This window comes from Ovis canadensis, chromosome 15 (genome assembly GCF_042477335.2).
Source record: "Ovis canadensis isolate MfBH-ARS-UI-01 breed Bighorn chromosome 15, ARS-UI_OviCan_v2, whole genome shotgun sequence".
In the NCBI taxonomy this organism is placed as follows: Eukaryota; Metazoa; Chordata; class Mammalia; order Artiodactyla; family Bovidae; genus Ovis; species Ovis canadensis.
Window position 1 is genome coordinate 66,018,972 of NC_091259.1, and position 21,202 is coordinate 66,040,173.

General features: G+C 38.6%; 1 protein-coding gene across 5 annotated transcripts in view; it reads left to right on the plus strand.

Annotated features, from left to right (window-relative positions):
- Positions 1–21,202, plus strand: part of METTL15 (methyltransferase 15, mitochondrial 12S rRNA N4-cytidine) — a 248,559-nt gene that overhangs the window by 181,775 nt on the left and 45,582 nt on the right. For all 5 annotated transcript variants that reach the window (XM_069552954.1, XM_069552955.1, XM_069552958.1 and 2 more), the window contains one exon: positions 6,400–6,578. In XM_069552954.1, the coding sequence (XP_069409055.1) occupies positions 6,400–6,578 (179 nt within the window). The remainder of the gene's footprint in view (positions 1–6,399; positions 6,579–21,202) is intronic.

A 21,202-nucleotide genomic window follows, 5' to 3' on the forward strand; every position in this document is an offset into this window, starting at 1 on the left:
ACAATGGTTGCATTTTGGTGCAGACCCAACTATTCCTTTTGTGAAAAGTAAAAGGGACTATACTTAATCCATATTCTTTTGAATACTGCATAAAAGGCAAGATTCCAGAGGTCAGCAATTGTGTGTTTTGTCCAGTTTCTTGTACAGTCACAAAGATTTCAACCTTCTCTGGAGAATCTAAAATATATGGTACTGAATCAGACATAGTGCTATGTGTAAGACAGCTTTCCATTTCTTCTTCATTCCTCACCACCTTGGAATTACATTTGTTTTCCATCATTTAAACAGGTAATATATACTAAATAACCACAAAGAGGGTCACATTCTAGGAAAGCATGGGATAACTTCTTTTAAATCTAAATAATTATAAAAGCTTAGATTAGCACTTGTCTCTATGCCCAACTCTGGCCCAGGAACTGAATAGCCTGCATCTACAAAACAAGGCTTAAACATTTTTTTTTTTCTCATTTTATGCAACCCCACCACCAAATTATGTATCATGGTCCATATATTTGGGAAGCTTACTTTCTAAAAAGAACATTAGACTTTCTCATATCTAGATTTATAAACTATTGAGTTACTAATCTGCAGTCCTAGACCTGCACAAACATTTGTACTGAAACATAGATTTTTCAGCATTTTTTCCAGTCTGTCAGAAGGACCTATATATGAGAAGTTTAATGTCCAATTTAAGTCAACAATGTAATATTGAGTTGACTTTGACTTTTGCCCCCCACAGACTTCTTCATCTCGTGGAAATTATTCACACATAGACTACATAGACTGTTGCCCATGTTTTGCTATGACCTGCTAACTTAGAGTGTGACCCATACTTGTTGGAACCTTTTTGTTCTGCACCTTATACCCTCTTTTGCACAAATTGGTGTTCATGGAATGAAGAATGTGATCATAAAACAAAATAATAAAAATCCTTTAAAGACCAGTGACTAATAGTAAAGGTCAAATATCTTCTCATGTTTGGAGATTGAGGTTGTTGGGCAGAGGTAATAAAATGTCAAGCAAATTTCTGCTGTTCCTGTGTCTTGCTAAGAATGCCTTCTAAAATACAGTGAACAAAGATTTGAGTTAGTAGTAGTAAATCCCCATATTGTTAGTGTAAAATCATCATCCAACTGTAGTCTGTGAATCAAGAGTTTCTGAGGTTCTTCCCTAAGAACATGAAAACAAGCCCTTGAGAATTAAACTCTAAGTCGATATGTAATAGATAAGAATAGTATTGAGCCAGTATATCTTGAAAAGCAGGATGGCTTCCAGGTAGATAGCATAGACTACTCAGATATGTTAACAGATCTGAAGGAATTACATGGCATTCAGAAAGGAGAAATTGGTTCACATGGCTTCATAGAAAAAGGAAAGTTAGAGATGAAAATATGTTTAATGCTAATCTAAGTGGTATTATGGGAAGAGGGAGTCCAAGCCAATAAATCTGGCCAGTCAAATCCAAAAGCAAAGCTGATATTTCCCTTCGCTGAAGATGGATACAAGAGGCTTTCCTAACCTGTTGCTATTTAACACTGAAATGTTATAGCATAGTTTATTCTGTACTGTCCCAAATTCAGCAATAGCTTTCAGATTATAATAAGTTTTTATATAGAAGAAAGAAGTTCTGAGCTACAAGGACTTGTGGGTCTAGCTCTGCTGTCAGTTGGATTCTTCACTGTAAGGTAATGAATAGATTGCTACTTACATTACTATTTTCTTTCTCTCCTAAGTGTGGTAATTTGTAAGCAGGTGATCTCAGGAGGAATGACAAGATCTCGTAACTTTGAATTTGGAGGGAAAGATTTTGTATCTTAGCTTCTCTACTATTTGAATGCCTGTTCTCAACAGTAAAGGATGCACCTGCAATGCAGAAGACGCAGGTTTTGCGAGGCTTACAGGCAGGATGGCTAGGCTCCCCAGGTGGAAGAAATAGGCTGCGAGTGTCATAGACTGCACGTTTTCTTTCTCTCTCTCTCAAGCAGCAGGAGGAAACAAACTACAAGTGTCAGACATCGTTTCCCCCTTCTCTATACAAAACTTAAAGGTTTCTTTTAAACTTCTGTGTTGCCACTACCTGGTTCCACCTGAACTTAACTTTTCTCAAACCTTGAGGTAACCAATGCGTTTTTCTTATGGAAAGATTTTTCTTAAGCTATGTAATGAACTGTGTATTTGCTTGGAAATCTGCCTTTCTTCAAGATTCATGTCAGTTGTTTTAAGGGCCAGGATGACTCACCTTGTGCCAGTGCTATCTCAAAATGCATGTTGTGGGTGAGGGGCCTGGTGCCACTCTCAGTTTTGAGGCATTTCCTTTCTCCAATTAGCAGCTTGCTAATATCTGTGGTGTTGGAGAAGACTCTTAAGAGTCCCTTGGACTGCAGGGAGATCCAACCAGTCCATCCTAAAGGAGATCAGTCCTGGTTGTTCATTGGAAGGACTGATACTGAAGCTGAAACTCCAATACTTTGGCCACCTCATGCGAAGAGTTGACTCATTGGAAAAGACCCTGATGCTGGGAGGGATTGGGGGTAGGAGGAGAAGGGGACGACAGAGGATGAGATGGTTGGATGGCACCACTGACTCGATGCACATGAGTTTGAGTGAACTCCGGGAGTTGGTGATGGACAGGGAGGCCTGGCGTGCTGTGATTCATGGGGTTGCAAAGAGTCGGACACGACCGAGCAACTGAACTGAACTGAACTGAATAGGTATATCACTTCTTGCTGTAAACTGGGAAGGGGGCGCTGTTTCTGTCCCCTTCTGATGTGTTTGTCAGAAGCTTTCTCTGTGTCTTTTATACTTTAATAACACTTTATTACACAAAAGCTCTGAACAATCAAGCCTCTTCACTGGCCCCTGATTGAATTCCTCTCCTCCAGAGGCCAAGAATCCTGGCGTCACTCACGGCTCCTAGCAACAATCTTTCACTTTGATCCTTGGGTTGGCAAGATCCCCTGGGGGAAATGGCAACCCACTCCACTATTCTTGCTAGGAAATTCCATGGACAGAGGAGCCTGGCGGGCTACAGTCCGTAGGGTTTCAAAAGAGTTGGACAGAGTGACTACACAGCACAACATCTGAAACCTCCTAGCACCCTGTCAGTTTTCCAGAATATTGTCCCTTTTGCCCCATTTACCTATGGAAACTTCTACACTGCTATTCAGTGTTATCATGACAGTAAAATAAAATTACTGAACCATATTTGAGCAAAATGCTCTTTTAATTTTTTAATTCAAAAATAGAAGGTTAAAGAAAAAAAAACAAACTACTAGGTACATCCATACTAATCGTAGGATTCTGCTGGTAGAACTGAACATATGTTCTATGGTAGAACTGGATATACCCTGTGAGTCTAAATTTATCATCACTAAGAAGATTCATTCTGACACTTGGTGGTTTGGGCAGTTGAATTAATAGCTAGGTAAAAATCTAACAGGAATTTTTTGGTTGGGCCAAGAATGACGTTTGGAAAATCTAGGAATAGAAAATCTCTAAAGGACAGTGCTGCACTCAATATGCCAGCAAATTTGGAAAACTCAGCAGTGGCCACAGGACTGGAAAAGGTCAGTTTTCATTCCAATCCCAAACAAAGGCAATGCCAAAGAATGCTCAAACTACCACACAATTGCACTCATCTCACACGCTAGTAAAGTAATGCTCAAAATTCTCCAAGCCAGGCTTCAGCAATATGTGAACCATGAACTTCCAGATGTTCAAGCTGGTTTTAGAAAAGGCAGAGGAACCAGAGATCAAATGGCCAACATCCGCTGGATCATCGAAAAAAGCAAGAGAGTTCCAGAAAAACATCTATTTCTTCTTTATTGACTATGCCAAAGCCTTTGACTGTGTGAATCACAATAAACTCTGGAAAATTCTGAAAGAGATGGGAATACCAGACCACCTGACCTGCCTCTTGAGAAACCTATATGCAGGTCAGGAAGCAATAGTTAGAACTAGACATGGAACAACAGACTGGTTCCAAATAGGAAAAGGAGTACATGAAGGCTGTGTATTGTCACCCTCCCTATTTAACTTCTATGCAGAGTACATCATGAGACATGCTCGGCTGGAAGAAGCACAAGCTGGAATCAAGATTTCTGGGAGAAATATCAATAACCTCAGATATGCAGATGACATCACCCTTATGGCAGAAAGTGAAGAGGAACTGAAAAGCCTCTTAATGAAAGTGAAGTGGAGAGTGAAAAAGTTGGCTTAAAGCTCAACATTCAGAAAACTAAGATCATGGCATCTGGTCCCATCACTTCATGGCAAATAGATGGGGAAACAGAGGAAACAGTGTCAGACTTTATTTTTTTGGGCTCCAAAATCACTGCAGATGGTGATTGCAGCCATGAAATTAAAAGAGGCTTGCTCCTTGGAAGGAAAGTTATGACCAACCTAGATAGCATATTCAAAAGCAGAGACCTTACTTTGCCAACAAAGTTCCATCTAGTCAAGGCTGTGGTTTTTCCAGTGGTCACACATGGATGTGAGAGTTGGACTGTGAAGAAAGCTGAGCGCCAAAGTATTGATGCTTTGAACTGTGGTGTTGGAGAAGACTCTTGAGAGTCCCTTGGACTGCAAGGAGATCCAACCAGTCCATTCTAAAGGAGATTAGTCCTGGGATTTCTTTGGAAGGAATGATGCTAAAGCTGAAACTCCAGTACTTTGGCCACCTCATGCGAAGAGTTGACTCACTGGAAAAGACTCTGATGCTGGGAGGGATTGAGGGCAGGAGGAGAAGGAGATGACGGAGGATGAGATGGCTGGATGGCATCACTGACTCGATAGACATGAGTTTGAGTAAACTCTGGAAGTTGGTGATGGACAGGGAGGCCTGACGTGCTGCAGTTCATGGGGTCACAAAGGTTCGGACACCACTGAGCAACTGAACTGAACTGAAAGGACAGTGACATTCATTGAGTTTCTCTGTGCCAGGCACTATGCTGTCTATTTCTTAAGTGCATGAACCTTTAGTTTTCTGAACAATTCTGTGAGATAAGCATTGTTACTTTCATTTTACAGGTTTGAATTGAGCCCCCAGTAGGTTCAAATACATAATATGAGTAGCACAGTTGTGATTCTAATCAAGGTTGATGTGACTCTACAGACTAAATATTTATCCTTAAAGCCATTATTGAAGGAGCAAAGCATGTTGGATGGAAATAGGCCACCTTACAGGACGTTCATTGATCTGGGGGTACCATGGCAGCCAGAAAAAAAGAATAGGGTCTGGGAAACACGGTTACACACATGTGCGCACAGAGAAGGAGAGAGAGAGATGGAGGTCATGGCGATATAGGGGACAAGCCAAGGACAACAATAAAAGTTTTTTCCTAGAGGCACTAGGTGTGTTAGCAAGGCTCAGTGTTGTTTTGGTGTTTTTTTTGTTTTTGTTTTTTGCAGTGTTATATTTATGGATGCAGGTATTTGTTGACAATCCCACTGTGATTAACAGGTCTTAAAACTACCTGATCTTCATTATTTAAAGTTATTATAGTATGGTACCAACAACCAATCCAACACAATAACTACAGGAGCAAGAACTGTACTATCAGCAAAGCTGTCTTTCTAATAATTAAGATCTCAGCTGACAATTATCATTCCTGACCCATTTCCCTAAAGTAAAGTATATTGGAATGACCTGACAAAGTGAATATTATTTCTTGTTACTATAATTTATTCTATTTGACCAGAGGTCAAATTGCTTCATCTCCTCCACCTGAAATTACCATATAGGCCTGTTTAGTGTTGTTTAACTATCAGATTTTACCCCATGGTGACTTTTGTCATGAGTGTGTAGGCCACTATTGTTAACATTTTGAAGTAATATATGGTATTACTGTTAGGGTCATTCTGGTTTTTGTGAGGGAAACTGACCAGCAGCATCTTCTTATTTAGACTTTCTCAATTTAATTTGTACCCTCTTATAAGTAGTAGGTTACTTTACATCCTTAGGTTTAGTTAAGTTCCTGAGATACAGACTCATTTAATATCAGTCAGTAAGTCTTGTATCTTCTGTACTGAAATAAAAAATTCAAGCAGTAATTTAAATTTGAACAAACTAAATCTAAAATATTTTCCATTATTTTAGTTTAGGAGAAATCTTCATAAGCAATAATAACTTCTTTCTGAACCAAAGGCTAATAAAGTATTTTAACTTTCTGCTGCCCTGGACCTTATTGAATGTCCTACACAGTCCCACTTCCATAATCATGGGTATTTGAAATGAAAAATCTGTTTCATTTGTGTAAGATTTCAGTCTGTGACTTTAAACACTTCAGAAGCCTTCTTAGACTATGTGTGTATGCCTGACTTGATCTCAGTTCTGTGAAGTTTTACCTCTTATCAATGACAACTGACATCAGTGAACTAACTGACCCTTCTTGTGCGTAGGTACCCTGATATGCCCACCGCAGCTGATGTTGTGAACGCGTTAGATCAACAGGCACTTGCGTCCATCCTGAGAGCATACGGAGAGGAGAAGCACGCCAAGAAAATCGCTTCAGCAATTGTTCAGGCACGCGCCCTCTACCCCATCACTAGAACCCAGCAGCTTGCCAGCATTGTTGCAGGTACCCTCGTTAATTCTAAACAGTGTCTGAGAGAAGAAAAAATATATATACATATATGTGTGTATGTGTGTGTATGTATAAATCCCCTGAAGTCCCAGAGGGATTTATCTGTACTTGAAATCATGCAGGGTAGAATCTTGCCTATCCTTCTCTTATGCCAGCTTTTTTTGGTTTTATAAGCCTCTACCCTCCAACACCTCTCTCCCACAAACAATTTTTAAAAATATACTGTAGTTTGCTGATTAGTTTAATAATAGAATTTTTTGTTTTTTGCGTGAGGTGATTTATCATTTGTGCCTACCAAGGTGAAATGTGGAATGACAGGAGCAGAAGAATTTCTCGATCCATCACAGTAGTTGATAAGCATCCTGTATAAGATCTGACATTACCTCTCTTAGTTTCACATTTCTGCATTTTAATATTTTGGGCAAAAGGAGAATTGCATCTCCCAACTGCTAAAATAAAATCCAGTGACTCATACATCTATTCTAAACAACCAGCTAACAAAGAGTATGTGATGTATAGGTTATTCCACTTTGTGAATGCTAACTAAATCAGCCTGAGGGGGTTATTGAAACATTTCATCTTTTCTGCTCTTCGCCACTATAAACCTCTTGAACTTAAGTCTAGCTAGGAGGTGCTTTATTATAGCCTTTCTGTTTGAAGCCAAAGTTGTTTCACAGCTGTGTTCCATGATGAAAGTTTTCTAAGGCAAAAATACAACTCCTGCAGTTATTTAACAGAATTCCAGTGGTAAATTCTTCATCTTGTTGGACCATCTGAAATCCTACATCATTTTCATTTACCAAAGGTAATAAGATTTGTTTCAAAAGTTCTTAGTAAGTTACTTTAAGTAGCTAAAGAAGGAAAAAAGAGAATACTTACGTAGCTTGTAGAAAGAACCTAGTTTTAGTTGCCTCTATCTTAATATTATCCATAGTTTAAGGAATAAAACAATATAAATTCACTAAGATCAAGATTTAGAGATCCTGTAGCCATTGCTCTATAACATAAGTTAATAAGACTATGTTTTACTTAGCTACTAATCATAAAATATGAAGAGTGGACCAAGTCTTTAGTTTTTTGCTATATACCTCAAGGCCCTTCCCTCTTACCGTTGAAATTCCTGTAGCAAGTAAGTAAGTAAAGTAAGTAAAATCTCGTGGGTTATGTGGGCATAAAATATTCCATGATTTTCTCCCCCAAAGCATTTATACCAGCAGATTGACATCACATTCACCCTGTCTTCTGTCCCTTCCCTTCTTCCTACTCCATATGCACTAACACATCTATCTCCACCCTATCCTTTCTGTCATTAACTAGCTGTGTTCTCTGTCTTCCATTTTGGAAAGAAAAGCAGTGAGAAGTCACATTATTTTTTATTAAGAAGAAAATCCAAAACTATCGGTGCTGAAAAATGAGGACTCAGGGTTAGAGGGCATCCTAGAGATCATCCAGTCAAAGAACCTTATCTGGTAATTGAAAAAACCAAGTCAAGGGATTCTAGTCAAATCTAGAATTTGAACGGTCATGTATTTGAGGCACCATGGAGAATCTGCCTTTAAGAAATTAAGCTACCTTTTCTGTCTCAGAACTCTAATCTATGAACTTGGGAAAAGAGCAGTATGGTATTCGATAGAGATTATATGAAGTTGTAGAACAGGAACAATTTAAGTGTTTTCAGAAAAATCATGTTGTGAAAAGTGTATTTTGGCTATGACAAATGATATAAACATGAGAATTTTCATGTATGTATAGGTAAATTCCCATTTTAGTAAATGCCATTGAAAACTTGAATTCTTTATAATCCATTTTTATGGCACAAATCAGCCCATATAATACAACTTTATTGATGATGATAGAATTCTTTCAGTCGGTTTAGTTCAGTCGCTCAGTCATGTCCGACTCTGCGACCCCATGAATCGCAGCACACCAGGCCTCCCTGTTCATCACCATCACCCGGAGTTCACTCAGACTCACATCCATCGAGTTGGTGATCCATGCAGCCATCTCATGCTCTGTCGTCCCTTTCTCCTCCTGCCCCCAATCCCTCCCAGCATCAGGGTCTTTTCCAATGAGTCAACTCTTCACATGAGGTGGCCAAAGTACTGGAGTTTCAGCTTTAGCATCATACCTTCCAAAGAACACCCAGGACTGATCTCTTTTAGAACGGACTGGTTGGATCTCCTTGCAGTCCAAGGGACTCTCAAGAGTCTTCTCCAACACCATAGTTCAAAAGCATCAATTCTTCAGCGCTCAACTTTCTTCACAGTCCAACTCTCACATCCATACATGACTACTGGAAAAACCATAGCCTTGACTAGATGGACCTTTGTTGGCAAAGTAATGTCTCTGCTTTTGAATATGCTATCTAGGTTGGTCATAACTTTCCTTCCAAGGATTAAGCATCTTTCAATTTCATGGCTGCAGTCACCATCTACAGTGATTTTGGAGCCCAAAATAATAAAGTCTGACACTGCTTCCACTGTTTCCCCATCTATTTCCCATGTAGTGATGGGACTGGATGCCATGATCTTCGTTTTCTGAATGTTGAGCTTTAAGCCAACTTTTTCACTCTCCTCTTTCACTTTCATTAAGAGGCTTTTCAGTTCCTCTTCACTTTCTGCCATAAGGGTGGTGTCATCTGCATATGTGAGGTTATTGAGATTTCTCCTGGCAATCTTGATTGCAGCTTATGCTTCCTCCAGCCCAGCATGTCTCATGATGTACTCTGCATAGACGTTTAATAGGCAGGGTGACAATATACTGCCTTGACATACTCCTTTTCCTATTTGGAACCAGTCTGTTGTTCCATGTCCAGTTCTAACTATTGCTTCCTGACCTGCATATAGGTTTCTCAAGAGGCAGGTCAGGTGGTCTGGTATTCCCATCTCTTTCAGAATTTTCCACAGTTTATTGTGATCCACACAGTCAAAGGCTTTGGCATAGTCAATAAAGCAGAAATAGATGTTTTTTATAATTCTTTGGAGAAGGGAAAAACAGAAAAAATTGTTTTCTATTTTGTGCTTATTTATTCAAAAAATATTTTGGGAGAAGCTGCTATATTCCAGGCATTTTACTAAATACCAAAGGTAGAATGAAAAGCAAATCAGAAAGCTTCTATGTTCATGAAACTAACAGGCTAATAAGTGGATAGAATAAAAACATGGTATTAGAAACTTGTACTTAATAGTTGTAACACTCTTATTTATTGTAACCTGAAGTTATGATTGTGTGGCTCATAGAAAAAGTTGATTCAAGTGGAGAATTATAGAACATATATATGTATATGTGTTTGTGTGTGTGTTACATAAACCACACCTTACATAACCACACCTCTGGCATATATTCTATAAGCTCTAATTTTGCTTTTATTAAAATGAAATAAGAATTTAAAGATACTGCCAACGCAATCTGAATGAGCACATTTTCTTGATTTTCATTATTTTTGTCTTAAAAATTACCTCACCCACATCTAATTTGATTGCATTTGTACATGACTTACCTTTATAAGAGAAAAGTTTCTAAAGTCTCCAACTTAGTATTCATGGAAACAGCAACTGTGTTTCCTTTTGTATTCATATTTCACCCATTCATGTGATATTTCATTAAATTATGTATTGACAATAGTAAGTGCCCTGGGCTGTAAGCAAACAGATCTGTGGTTCTTTTGGTGGGAACAGGACTGTATGGAACACTGGAAAGTAGAATGCAATTTGTTTAGTAGAGAAAGAGATTAATCTTGAAGTCCTTTAGACAGAAGTCTCTTAAGACAGCTGCTTCATAAAGGAAATACAGGAAGGAATGGAGAGCCCAAGAAGTTTCCTGTATTAGCTTCATACTGCTGCTATAACAAAGCACTGCACACTACATGGCTTAAAACAACAGAAAGTTATTCTTTCACAGTTCTGGAAGGCAGAAGTCCAAAACCAAAGTTTTAGCAGGGCTCTGGGAAGAATGTTTCCTTGACTGTTCCTAGTTTTTGGGAGTTGCCAACAGTCCTTGGTGATCTGTATACGCCTCGCTAAGTCTATAGGCCACACCATCATCACATGGTGTTCTTGTGCATCTGCCTTTGTGTCCAGAATTCCTTATTATAAGGACATCAGTCATGTTTGATACAGGGCCTACCCTAATCCAGTACACACTCATCTTAACTTGATTGTCTCTGCAAAGTTCTTATTTCCAAATAAAGTCACATTCACAGGGTTCTGGTGGACATGAACTCTGGGTGACATTGTTCAGCCTAGTACAGTTCCTAAGCAATATCTTTATTTAACAAACCTGTATTTTATCAGGCTATAATATGCAGGATTATATTTGAATGTCTTTTTTGGTTCTTCATAAATTCATGCTAAATATGTTCAATATTATCAAGCACTTTGGGAAATATGCCAGTGTTCCTGACACATAGTAAAACCCATATATGGATGAGAATTTAAATTGCTTCCTTTGCTTTCAAAAAACTAATAATCTGTCACAACAAGAAAGACCACCACTCTTCTAATCACAATATACTTAGTGGAATTATATAATAATTCAAGTGATTAAGATGTATTTCTAAAACCTAAAGCCTAGTGCCATTGTACAAATAACTACAGTTCGAGTATTTTCCCAATCATGGGAGTTCCAGAAGACAGATTTGGGGCTTTCAGTCGGAACAGAACACTTAAACTACCATGAATTACTTTGTAAATTACCAAGTCAGTAATTTGTAAGATAATTCCAAAAACAACCTGAAGGACTTCACTGATTATACACACTATTTAAAACTCGTAGCCAGGAATTTTCATATAAATAACACATATACAGTTGTTCCCTCCACTAAAGTTCCCTACACCTACCCTTTCCTGTGGCTAATGTCAGCTCTTCCTTTTGAGCTTAGTTGAAATGTCACTTCCTTTAGGAATTTTTTTCCAGTCCTACACAAATTAGTTGAGATTCTCTCCTTTTTGCTCCCATAGCACTGCATTAGCTTGTTATAGCATTTGTGCTGTTCTTATCTCTTGCTTACTATTTATCTTTTCCCCTGGACTTATACTGTCTAATATAGATGCCACTAGTCACAGATGTCTGTTGAGCTCTTGAAATGTGGTTGCTCTAATTTGAGAAGTGTCATATATGCAAAATACACACAAATTTTGGGGCTTAGTTTGAATAAAGAATTTAGCATATCTCAAAAAATTTTATGTGCATTATATGTTGAAATGGAAACAGTGAATCTCCCATACCAAAACGGTCTAACATTAATACTAAAATACTCAGGTAAATTAGAAAATACACATTGCCCTCCCTTATAATTTTAGGATACTCTGAAAAAAAATACTCATACAATATTTTTACTAATTAAGAATCTTTAAAGATGAGAAATGGTACATATAAAATTACTCAAGCTCTTCAGGAAAAAGATTTATGCATTTAATTTTGACAAAATGGCCATGGCCTAGATTTTGCAGAATTAATGTATATTCGATTTGTGTAGGCTTAAAAATGGTTTTGGCTCTGGATATCTCTGAATAAAAAAAAAGTCTGATTATTTTCCTCAATAAACTGCTCATATTTCATACAGGGCTATTCTTTATTCCATTTCTCTTTCAATTCTCTGGATACATCAAAGGGGGAAAAATGACCATTTAATCTTAACTATTAAATTTAGTTTAATGTAAAGATCTTAGTTAAAGTCCTGGTTCTACAACTTGCTTTCTGTGTAAACTTGAACAGTTCTACGCTGCATCTTTCTCATCTTGAAATGGAAGTAAATAATATTTATGGTGAAAGTGAATAATATTTATGATGATGATCATCTTTATTTTTGTTTAGCAAATGTTAATCCTATTAATCATATTTTACTTTAATGAATATTGAAATTCACTTGGAGTTTCCAAGCTCATGCAAAAATCAGAGAAATATACTGATCCCTTTTCAGGTCATTGGGATTTGGATTCAAATTCACAAAATATATAATTAATACACTGATTATCAAACATTGACAGAAGGCTTATACTATCAATTTTTCAATGGGAAAAGAGGGGTGGGAAGAAGCTTCTTAGATATGTCTAATCCTTGTTGATTAAACATATAGACATTATTCCCTGGCTAACACTTTGATATAACCTTTATTCTGACTCATGTACTGGTTACATGGCCAGAGCTTAATGATGGCTTACTGAACAAATAAATCAATAAAAAGAGGTGTACATTCTCAGCCAAAGTAAAATAAAAATTCAGGAAAAACAATTATAAATTGTTAGCTATTACTGAGAATCAATTGTATTCTGCCCTTCATGTTGAAGAGCAGGGAACCTAAACATCGAAGTCCTCAGTATCAGTTAAAGCAGCTTTAGGAATAGGTGAGACTCAAGTTCTATTTCTGTTTCTGCAGCTTAATAGATTTGTGAACTTAAATAAGTCACTTATCTTGTCTGATACTTATTTTCTCATCTGGAAGAGAGGGATAGCTAATTCCTAATATGACCAATAAAGAAGATCATATTTGGAAAGTTCTCTGTCGTTCAGACGGCAAAGCATCTGCCTGCAATGTTGGAGACCCGGGTTTGATCCCTGGGTCGGGAAGATCCTCTGGAGAAGGAAATGGCAACCCACTCCAGTACTCTTGCCTGGAAAATTCCATGGACAGAGGAGCTTTGTAGGCTACAGTCCATGGGGTCACAAAGAGTCGGACATGACTGAGCAACTTCACTTCACTTCACCTCACTGTGAATTTTAAAGTGTAAATACACTTTTAAGCATTTTATTCTCTTTGTCCACTACTTGGATGATCCAAAGAGCAAATAAGTGCACTAGGTAGAACCCTGAGTGTGGTCTTCTACCCTGGAATTCCTGTCCACAGGCAAATCACAGTGTGATTCCAAGCTGTTTTTTCTTTAGAGGTTACTTGAGAGGGTACATGAGTTTTATAAAGAATAGTCATTCTTTTCTTCATTGGTACATGTAAGGTGTATCTTTCCACAGTAGCATTGGTGGCTTAGGCCTCAACTTGCCTTTGAAATCACTCCCTTTTCCCAGCAAAATTTTGTTGATTCAGAGAGAATTTTTAAAAGTAAAAAATAAATAAAGCATTCAGTAAGAAAGGCATTGCCATCAAATTTTAGTGGAACATAAACTGTTTCCTGATGAAGCTAATCAAACTGGTTTGCCATTCCTTTATTGTTTTAATAGCCTATGTGTTGCTTCCTCCTTCTTTCCCAAAAAGCACTCTTTTTAGTAATGTTGCCATAATAAGAAATAAACAAAGATGTCCAAGAGTTCAATTATGATGCTAGTAAAAAATGGTATGGTTAAACCTATAGTCGAATTTGGATGGTTTGCCAATGAGTCATAGTTGTCTTTGCTACTGCCTATGATAATGCATTTATTCTCCTGTCATTTTAAATTTCTTGAGTTCAATCTGTTATACCCTGTGTGTATTGGTATGGTAACTTCATGCCAACTAAATTATCAAATGACATTTCATAAGTAAACTTATTCTTATTTTAATAAGTAATCTTTCCCAGAGACATTCTGTACAAGAAGGTCAACTCAGAAGAGAATGAAATGAAATGTGGGGGGGTGGGGAAAGAAAGGGAAACCTGAAAATTTTCCTTCTAAAAAATCTGGTTATGCTCAGTTTGAAGTACCAAATAGGATGTAGGAAATGCTAATCCCAAGTGACTGTGACCTAATCCTAATGTAATAATGCTGCTGCTGGTGCTGCTGCTGCTGCTAAGTCACTTCAGTCTTGCCCGACTCTGTGCTACCCCACAGACGGCAGCCCACCAGGCTCCGCCATCCCTGGGATCCTCCAGGCAAGAACACTTGTGTGGGTTGCCATTTCCTTCTCCAATGCATGAAAGTGAAGTCACTCAGTCGTGTCCGACTCTTTGCGACCCCATGGACTGCAGCCTACCAGGCTCCTCCGTCCATGGGATTCTCCAGGCAAGAGTACTGGAGTGGGGTGCCATTGCCTTCTCCAATAATAATGCTGGCTAACACTTTTTGAACTAATACTTGGCACTCTCCTAACTTATTTTCAATTATTAACTCAGTCCTCATGACTACCCATAAAGCAAGTACTATTTTTATCCCCATTTTACAGATAAGGAACTAAAAACTTGTACAAAGAGGCTAGATAGCTTGTCTCTTGTTAAGTGGAGCTGGAATTGAAAGCTAGTAATCTCTCTCTGGGGGCTTCCCAGGTAGCTCTAGCAGTAAAGAACCCATCAGCCAGTGCAAGAGATGTAAAAAGATGAAGGTTCTATCCCTGGGTTGGGAAGATTCTCTGGAGGAAGAAATGGCAAACCACTCCAGTATTCTTGCCTAAAACCATCCCATGGAGAAAGGAGCCTGGTGGGCTACAGTCTATCAGGTCACTAAGAGTCAGACGTGGCTGAGCACAGGCATACAGACAATTTCACTCTGGACCCTGTACTCTTATGTACAACACTACTCCAAATCCCTTTCTTATGATAGGGCCAGCATGAATTTTCAGTGGAGAACACTGACAGCTCAATCTTCCAGGATCTCATATACTCATATAGGAAATAGTCATATAAGCAACTCACTCTGTCACCCTATAGTAAATGATATGGATAACAGAGTCAAAAACAAAAAGGTATGGAAATACAGAGAAGGGAGCAACTGATTTTAATGTGCTGAGAAGGTCTAAGTTATTGAGGAGAGGGTTTGAATAGAGTTATAGACAAAGAGACCTTTGAATTGAACCTTTTAGAGGGAGAGTGATGACTATTTATAGAAAAGACCCTGTCACACAGTAGAAACTTATTAATAACAGAAATTTTTTTAAAAAAATCAATGAACAAATAAATGAAGCAAGTAAGATTTCAGGGAGCTGTGAGGAATAGAAAATGGGTAACTCATGGTCCTGTCCCAGGACCCAGCACAATTACAATCCCTGGAATTCTTCATTATCTTGAGATCTTCTATCTTAAATGTGACCTTGAATTAAGTCAGATTCTTAATTTAGAATAACCAAGTCCTCATGTTTTTCCTGATTATGGCAGAATTTCAGACTGCTTCTATGGTATAAGAGAAGGGAAATGCATTCTTTTACATCATTATTCCATTTCTTACTGTTTTATACTCTATACTTTTGCAAGTGAAAATTAAGTCATGTCTAAGTCATATCCAACTCTTGTGATTCCATGGACTGTAGCCTGCCAGCCAGACTGTATATAGGCAGACTAAATCCCATCTGTCTATGGGATTTCCTAGGCAAGAATACTGGAGTGGGTTGCCATTTCCTTCTCCAGAGGATCTTCCCAGCCCATTGCAGGCAGTCTCCTGCATTACTTTATGTACTGAGCCAAACTGTTCTTGGTTCCTGGCTAATTTGATTTCTTTCAAGTTCTATACCTAGCTAACTGTGGCTAGCCTTCCTTAGTCCTGACCCGCTTCTACTTCATCTTTTGTCATTCTGGGCCCAATTTTCTTACTCTTTCATCTTTACTTCACTAACCTAGGAATCTTTCATTTTGCATCTTTAACTCTTCACATGGAATATTGTTTTTATCCATTTCCTTGGGAATCTTGGGATACCACCCCACTCCACCAAGGTCCAATTTTTATTACCACCTACTGCCCAAATCTCATTTTCCTGATTCTTAATTCCTTACTCTGTCACTAATTGGCTGCTATTCAAGACAAGTCAATTTTCACTCTTGTCTGTTTTATTTTCTTACAAAAGATGGGTGTATTAGACCTCCCCCACAATCCCTAATGTTTTATGAAACTATAACAGACATTTTCCTAGCCCACAGTGTGCAAACTTCAGAAACATCTTTGAATTATTTCCAAGTTACCTCCCCTCAATTTGATCAGTTTTTAAATTCTGTCCTGATCCTCACTGATGATTGACTCCCCTCCTTTTCCATACCTATCAGGACCACTGTTTATCCCTGTTAGATTATTACAATAACCTCCTTAAAGATCTACCAGCATTCATTTTCCTCACTCAGCTCCATCATACACATATTTTGGAGTATCCATCCAGCATACATCCTCTTTCCTTGCAATTGCATAGGTCCCTACCAACTCCCAATACCTGATAAGGAAAGGGTAAAACCTATGTAGCCATGTTCATTATATCAGGTTACCCTTGAAGCAACTGATTATAAAGTCATGTAAATTAGATACATCTCTCAAATTTTGAACCATGAAGACCAGAATCTATAATTATTATATGGTATTGGGAATGAAGAATTAGGGCCAGGTTTGCCTCTTTTTCAATCAAGAACAAGGTGAAAGCCGTAATTAGGAGAATTGGGAATCAAGAACAGAGTGAAGAAAATTAGTTTACCGAAATAATAGACATCCAGAAAATGGAGATGTTTCAGAGATATACACACACAAATCCATGTACAAACATGTGAAAAGAATGCTTGTCTGTTAGCTTTTCAGTTCTTTTAAGGTCTACTGTTACTCCCTACAATTGACTTCCTGTGATTCATGAGTATGAGTGAGTGAGTGTGAAGTCACTCAGTTGTGTCCAACTCTTTGCGACCGCATGGACTGTAGCCTACCAGACTCCTTAGTGCATGAAATTTTCCAGGCAAGAGTACTGGAGTGGGTTGCCATTTCCTTCTCCAGGGGATCTTCCCAACCCAGAAATTGAACTCGGGTCTCCCACTCTGCAGGCAGACACTTTACTGTCTGAGGCACCAAGGAAGCCCCCTGTGATTCATACATTTCCTTTTAATAATTGTTTTTTTATCTTAAGTTCATTTGAGTGGACTTTGTACCATTCTTTAACATCCAGTCAACCCCCTAAGACATCACAGCTTTACTAACCATGTCATTTACTTGTTTAAAAACTTTCAGTGGCTGTCCTTTGCTCACATGTTTAATCCCAGACTCCCATACTTGATATATTTGTGTCCATTCTGTGGTCCAGAACATTCTTTTCACACCTCTCTCATTATCCTCTGTATTCCTGCCTAAATGTTCTGTCCTTTTTCCTCCAAACATGGTTTTTTTCTCCAAAAAATAAAAAGTTCTTCTTCCATCTCTACTGGTTGAAAACCTGTCCACCATTAAAGCCCAACTTAATGATACTTTATATTTCTCATGATTCCATCCTTGATCTCCCAACTTGGTCTTTGATTTAAACTACTATAGCAGCTTGTTCATCTTTTAACTTCCTCGTAACAGTGTGGCATGACTGGAGAATATAGGCTTTCGAATCAGACAGAACTACATTCAAGCCTGGGTTTTGCTATTTAACAGTTGCATAACTTTGCCAAGTTGTTTAATCTTTCTAGGCCTCAGAGAGAGAATCAGGTATTAAGCAAATAATCATGCAAATAAACAGATAATTATAATTTGTATAAGTGTTATAAAGAAAACACATAGGGTTAGTATTAACTTACATGATTTAGTATAATTGTACAAAGTTTGCAGTTGGTGGTAGTGGTAAAGAACCTGTCTGCCAATGCAGGAGACTTAAGAGTTGCAGGTTTGATCCCTGAGTCGGGAAGATCCTCTGGAGGATGGCATGGGGAGCTACTCCAGGATTCTTGCCTGGAGAATCCCATGGCAGAGGAGCCAAGAAGACTCAAGTCCATAGGGTCGCAAAGACTGAAGCAACTTAATACACACAAGGCTTACAGAGAGTACAGTAGGGGGCCCTAGCCTGGTTAGGGGTTTTAGGAAGGTTTCCCTGAAGAAGTAGCCTTTACACGAATCTAAAAGAATAAGCAGCCAAGTGACAATTCTAGGAGAAGCATTCTCAAGACAGAGAAACTAAGCAATAACAAAGGCACTGAGGCCCTGCTGTACCTATTCCATCACTAGTATTTTCTCTTCTCCTCTGGGGTATTGCTTCACTCAGTCCCAGTTTTTTGTTTGTTTGTTTTTAATCTCATGATTCATATCACGATTTGTGTTCTGTTAGTAAGTTTAATTCTCATTGCCCTATTTCTTTGTGACATTTTATAGTGTAATCTTGATAATTGCAAGCATCAGTTTAGTGTATCTGTTAGCTATACCACTCTATTGGCTGACTAACCTTTGCTGCTAAAACATTAGAATATGAATAGACCAGGATAAGCACTGTTTTTTTTAACCTAGTATTTTTTTATTCTTTCCTTTTAATGATTTCCCTTTTCTTTTGGTAATTTTTTAAAAGATATGAACTGAAGTGAAAGTCTGTCAGTCGTGTCCAACTCTTTGTGACCCCATGGACTGTAGCCTGCCAGGCTCCTCTGTCCGTGGAATTCTTCAGGCAAGAATACGGGAGTGGGTAACAATGCCTTTCTCCAAGGGATCTTCCCAACCCTGGGACTGAACCCAGGTCTTCCTCATTGCAGGCAGATTCTTTACCATCTGAGCCATCAGGGAAGCCCTGTGGGATGTTGACATCTGAGCAAATAATTCTAAATTAGTCTTTCAGTACTAATTTCTCTTCCTTTCCTTGTGCCTTAAATGCTGTTGTTTGCTGGGAGTTCAGTCCTTGGTTCTTTTCTCACTGTACGTGTAATGCTGAACATCCGCATCCATTTCTACAGATCTGACATCATCCATTTGCCCATGTGCAGCTAAAATCTCTTCTGAACTCTAGACCCATATTTGTCACTATTTTCTGAACGTGTCAACTATTTACCCCACCAGCAAATAAAGTTCAGCATTCCCAATCTCACCTTGCTTAGTACCTGTGACCATGCCTCTTCTTCTGTTTCTAATGCACCTAATCACATTTACTCAAAAGCCCAAATCAGAACCTTCAAATCAACCTTAATTTGAAGAGAAATAGTGTATCACTAAAACTTTTAACTTCTGCCTCCTTAAATCCTTATGATCCTTTCCACCCCAATTTCCACTGTTGCTGCTTTATTATACGCCTTAATTATCTTTGCCAGAATATTCAGCATAGTCTTCTAACTGGAATCTATACCTTCTGTGTCTCCAGTCCCCACCCTCCCAACCTCTAGCAGAATTATATTTATAAAATACAAATCTCCTACTATCACAGCTCTCCTTAAAATCCTTAGTAGGTTCCCTATTATCTGTAGGACAGAACCTGAACTCCTAACATAAAAAAAGTCGCTTCGTGATCTGGCTTCTGCCTATCTTTTTAAAGTAATTTCTTCACCACCTTCTCCACTCTGCCTCCCCCCTCCACCTTACCGCCCCCGCCCCACACCCAATGCACTCTGTGTCTACACCAAATTGCTTACCATTCATGGTCCAAGAACTCACTTTATGCTTTCTCACTTTCATCATTTTGTATGTGATCTTTCTCTGCAAGATATGTTGTTTCTCATTTCTCCTTCCCCTCAAAAACAAAAAAAAAATTGTCTACTTTTTTCACGACTAGACATTATTTTGGATCCTTTGGAACTTTTCCTTTTACTGTCTTCCTGAAGTTACTTACTTGCCACATGCTGTTCACTTCTCCAATGAGCATTTACTTCATTATACCCTGTCTTCCTCATAACCTGCAAGAGCTTTCTGAATGTAGAGTAACCATATCTAAGTTTCCAGAGCAGCCTCAGCACTCATCTTCTGGGAACTGGTTTAAAGGATAAAAGAGTGGGTTAGAAGAAGTAGGAACTATTCAATCAAGTAGATTTGAAGTGACACTGTCATCTAAATTTGTAAATTTGGGCATTTACTACCTTCTCTGAATTGATGTTTCTTAATCTGAAAATTTTGATCTCTGGTTCCTCTGCCTTTTCTAAAACCAGCTTGAACATCTGGAAGTTCATGGTTCATGTATTACTGAAGCCTGGCTTGGAGAATTTTGAGCATTATTTTACTAGTGTGTGAGATGTACGCAATTGTGCGGTAGTTTGAGCATTCTTTGGCATTGCCTTTCTTTGGGATTGGAATGAAAACTGACCTTTTCCAGTCCTGTGATCACTGCTGAGTTTTCCAAAATTCCTGGCATATTGAGTGCAGCACTTTCACAGCATCATCTTTCAGGATTTGAAATAGCTCAACTGGAATTCCATCACCTCCACTAGCTTTGTTCGTAGTGATGCTTCCTAAGGCCCACTTGACTTCACATTGCAGGATGTCTGGCTCTAGGTGAGTGATCACACCATTGTGATTATCTGGGTCATGAAGATTTTTTTTACAATTCTTCTGTGTATTCTTGCCACCTCTTCTTACTATCTTCTGCTTCTGTTAGGTCCATACCATTTCTATCCTTTATCGAGCCCATCTTTGCATGAAATGTTCCCTTGGTATCTCTAATTTTCTTGAGGAGATCTCTAGGCATTCCCATTCTGTTGTTTTCTGCTATTTACTGACTATGCCAAAGCCTTTGACTGTGTTGATCACAATAAACTGGAAAATTCTGAAAGAGATGGGAATACCAGACCACCTAACCTGCCTCTTGAGAAACAACATTCAGAAAACGAAGATCATGGCATCTGGTCCCATCACTTCATGGGAAATAAATGGGAAAACAGTAGAAACAGTGTCAGACTTTATTTTTGGGGGCTCCAAAATCACTGCAGATGGTGATTGCAGCCATGAAATTAAAAGACTCTTACTCCTTGGAAGGAAAGTTATGACCAACCTGCTGCTGCTGCTGCTGCTGCTGCTGCTGCTCAAGTTGCTTCAGCTCAAGATGCTTCAGTCGTGTCTGACTCTGTACGACCCCA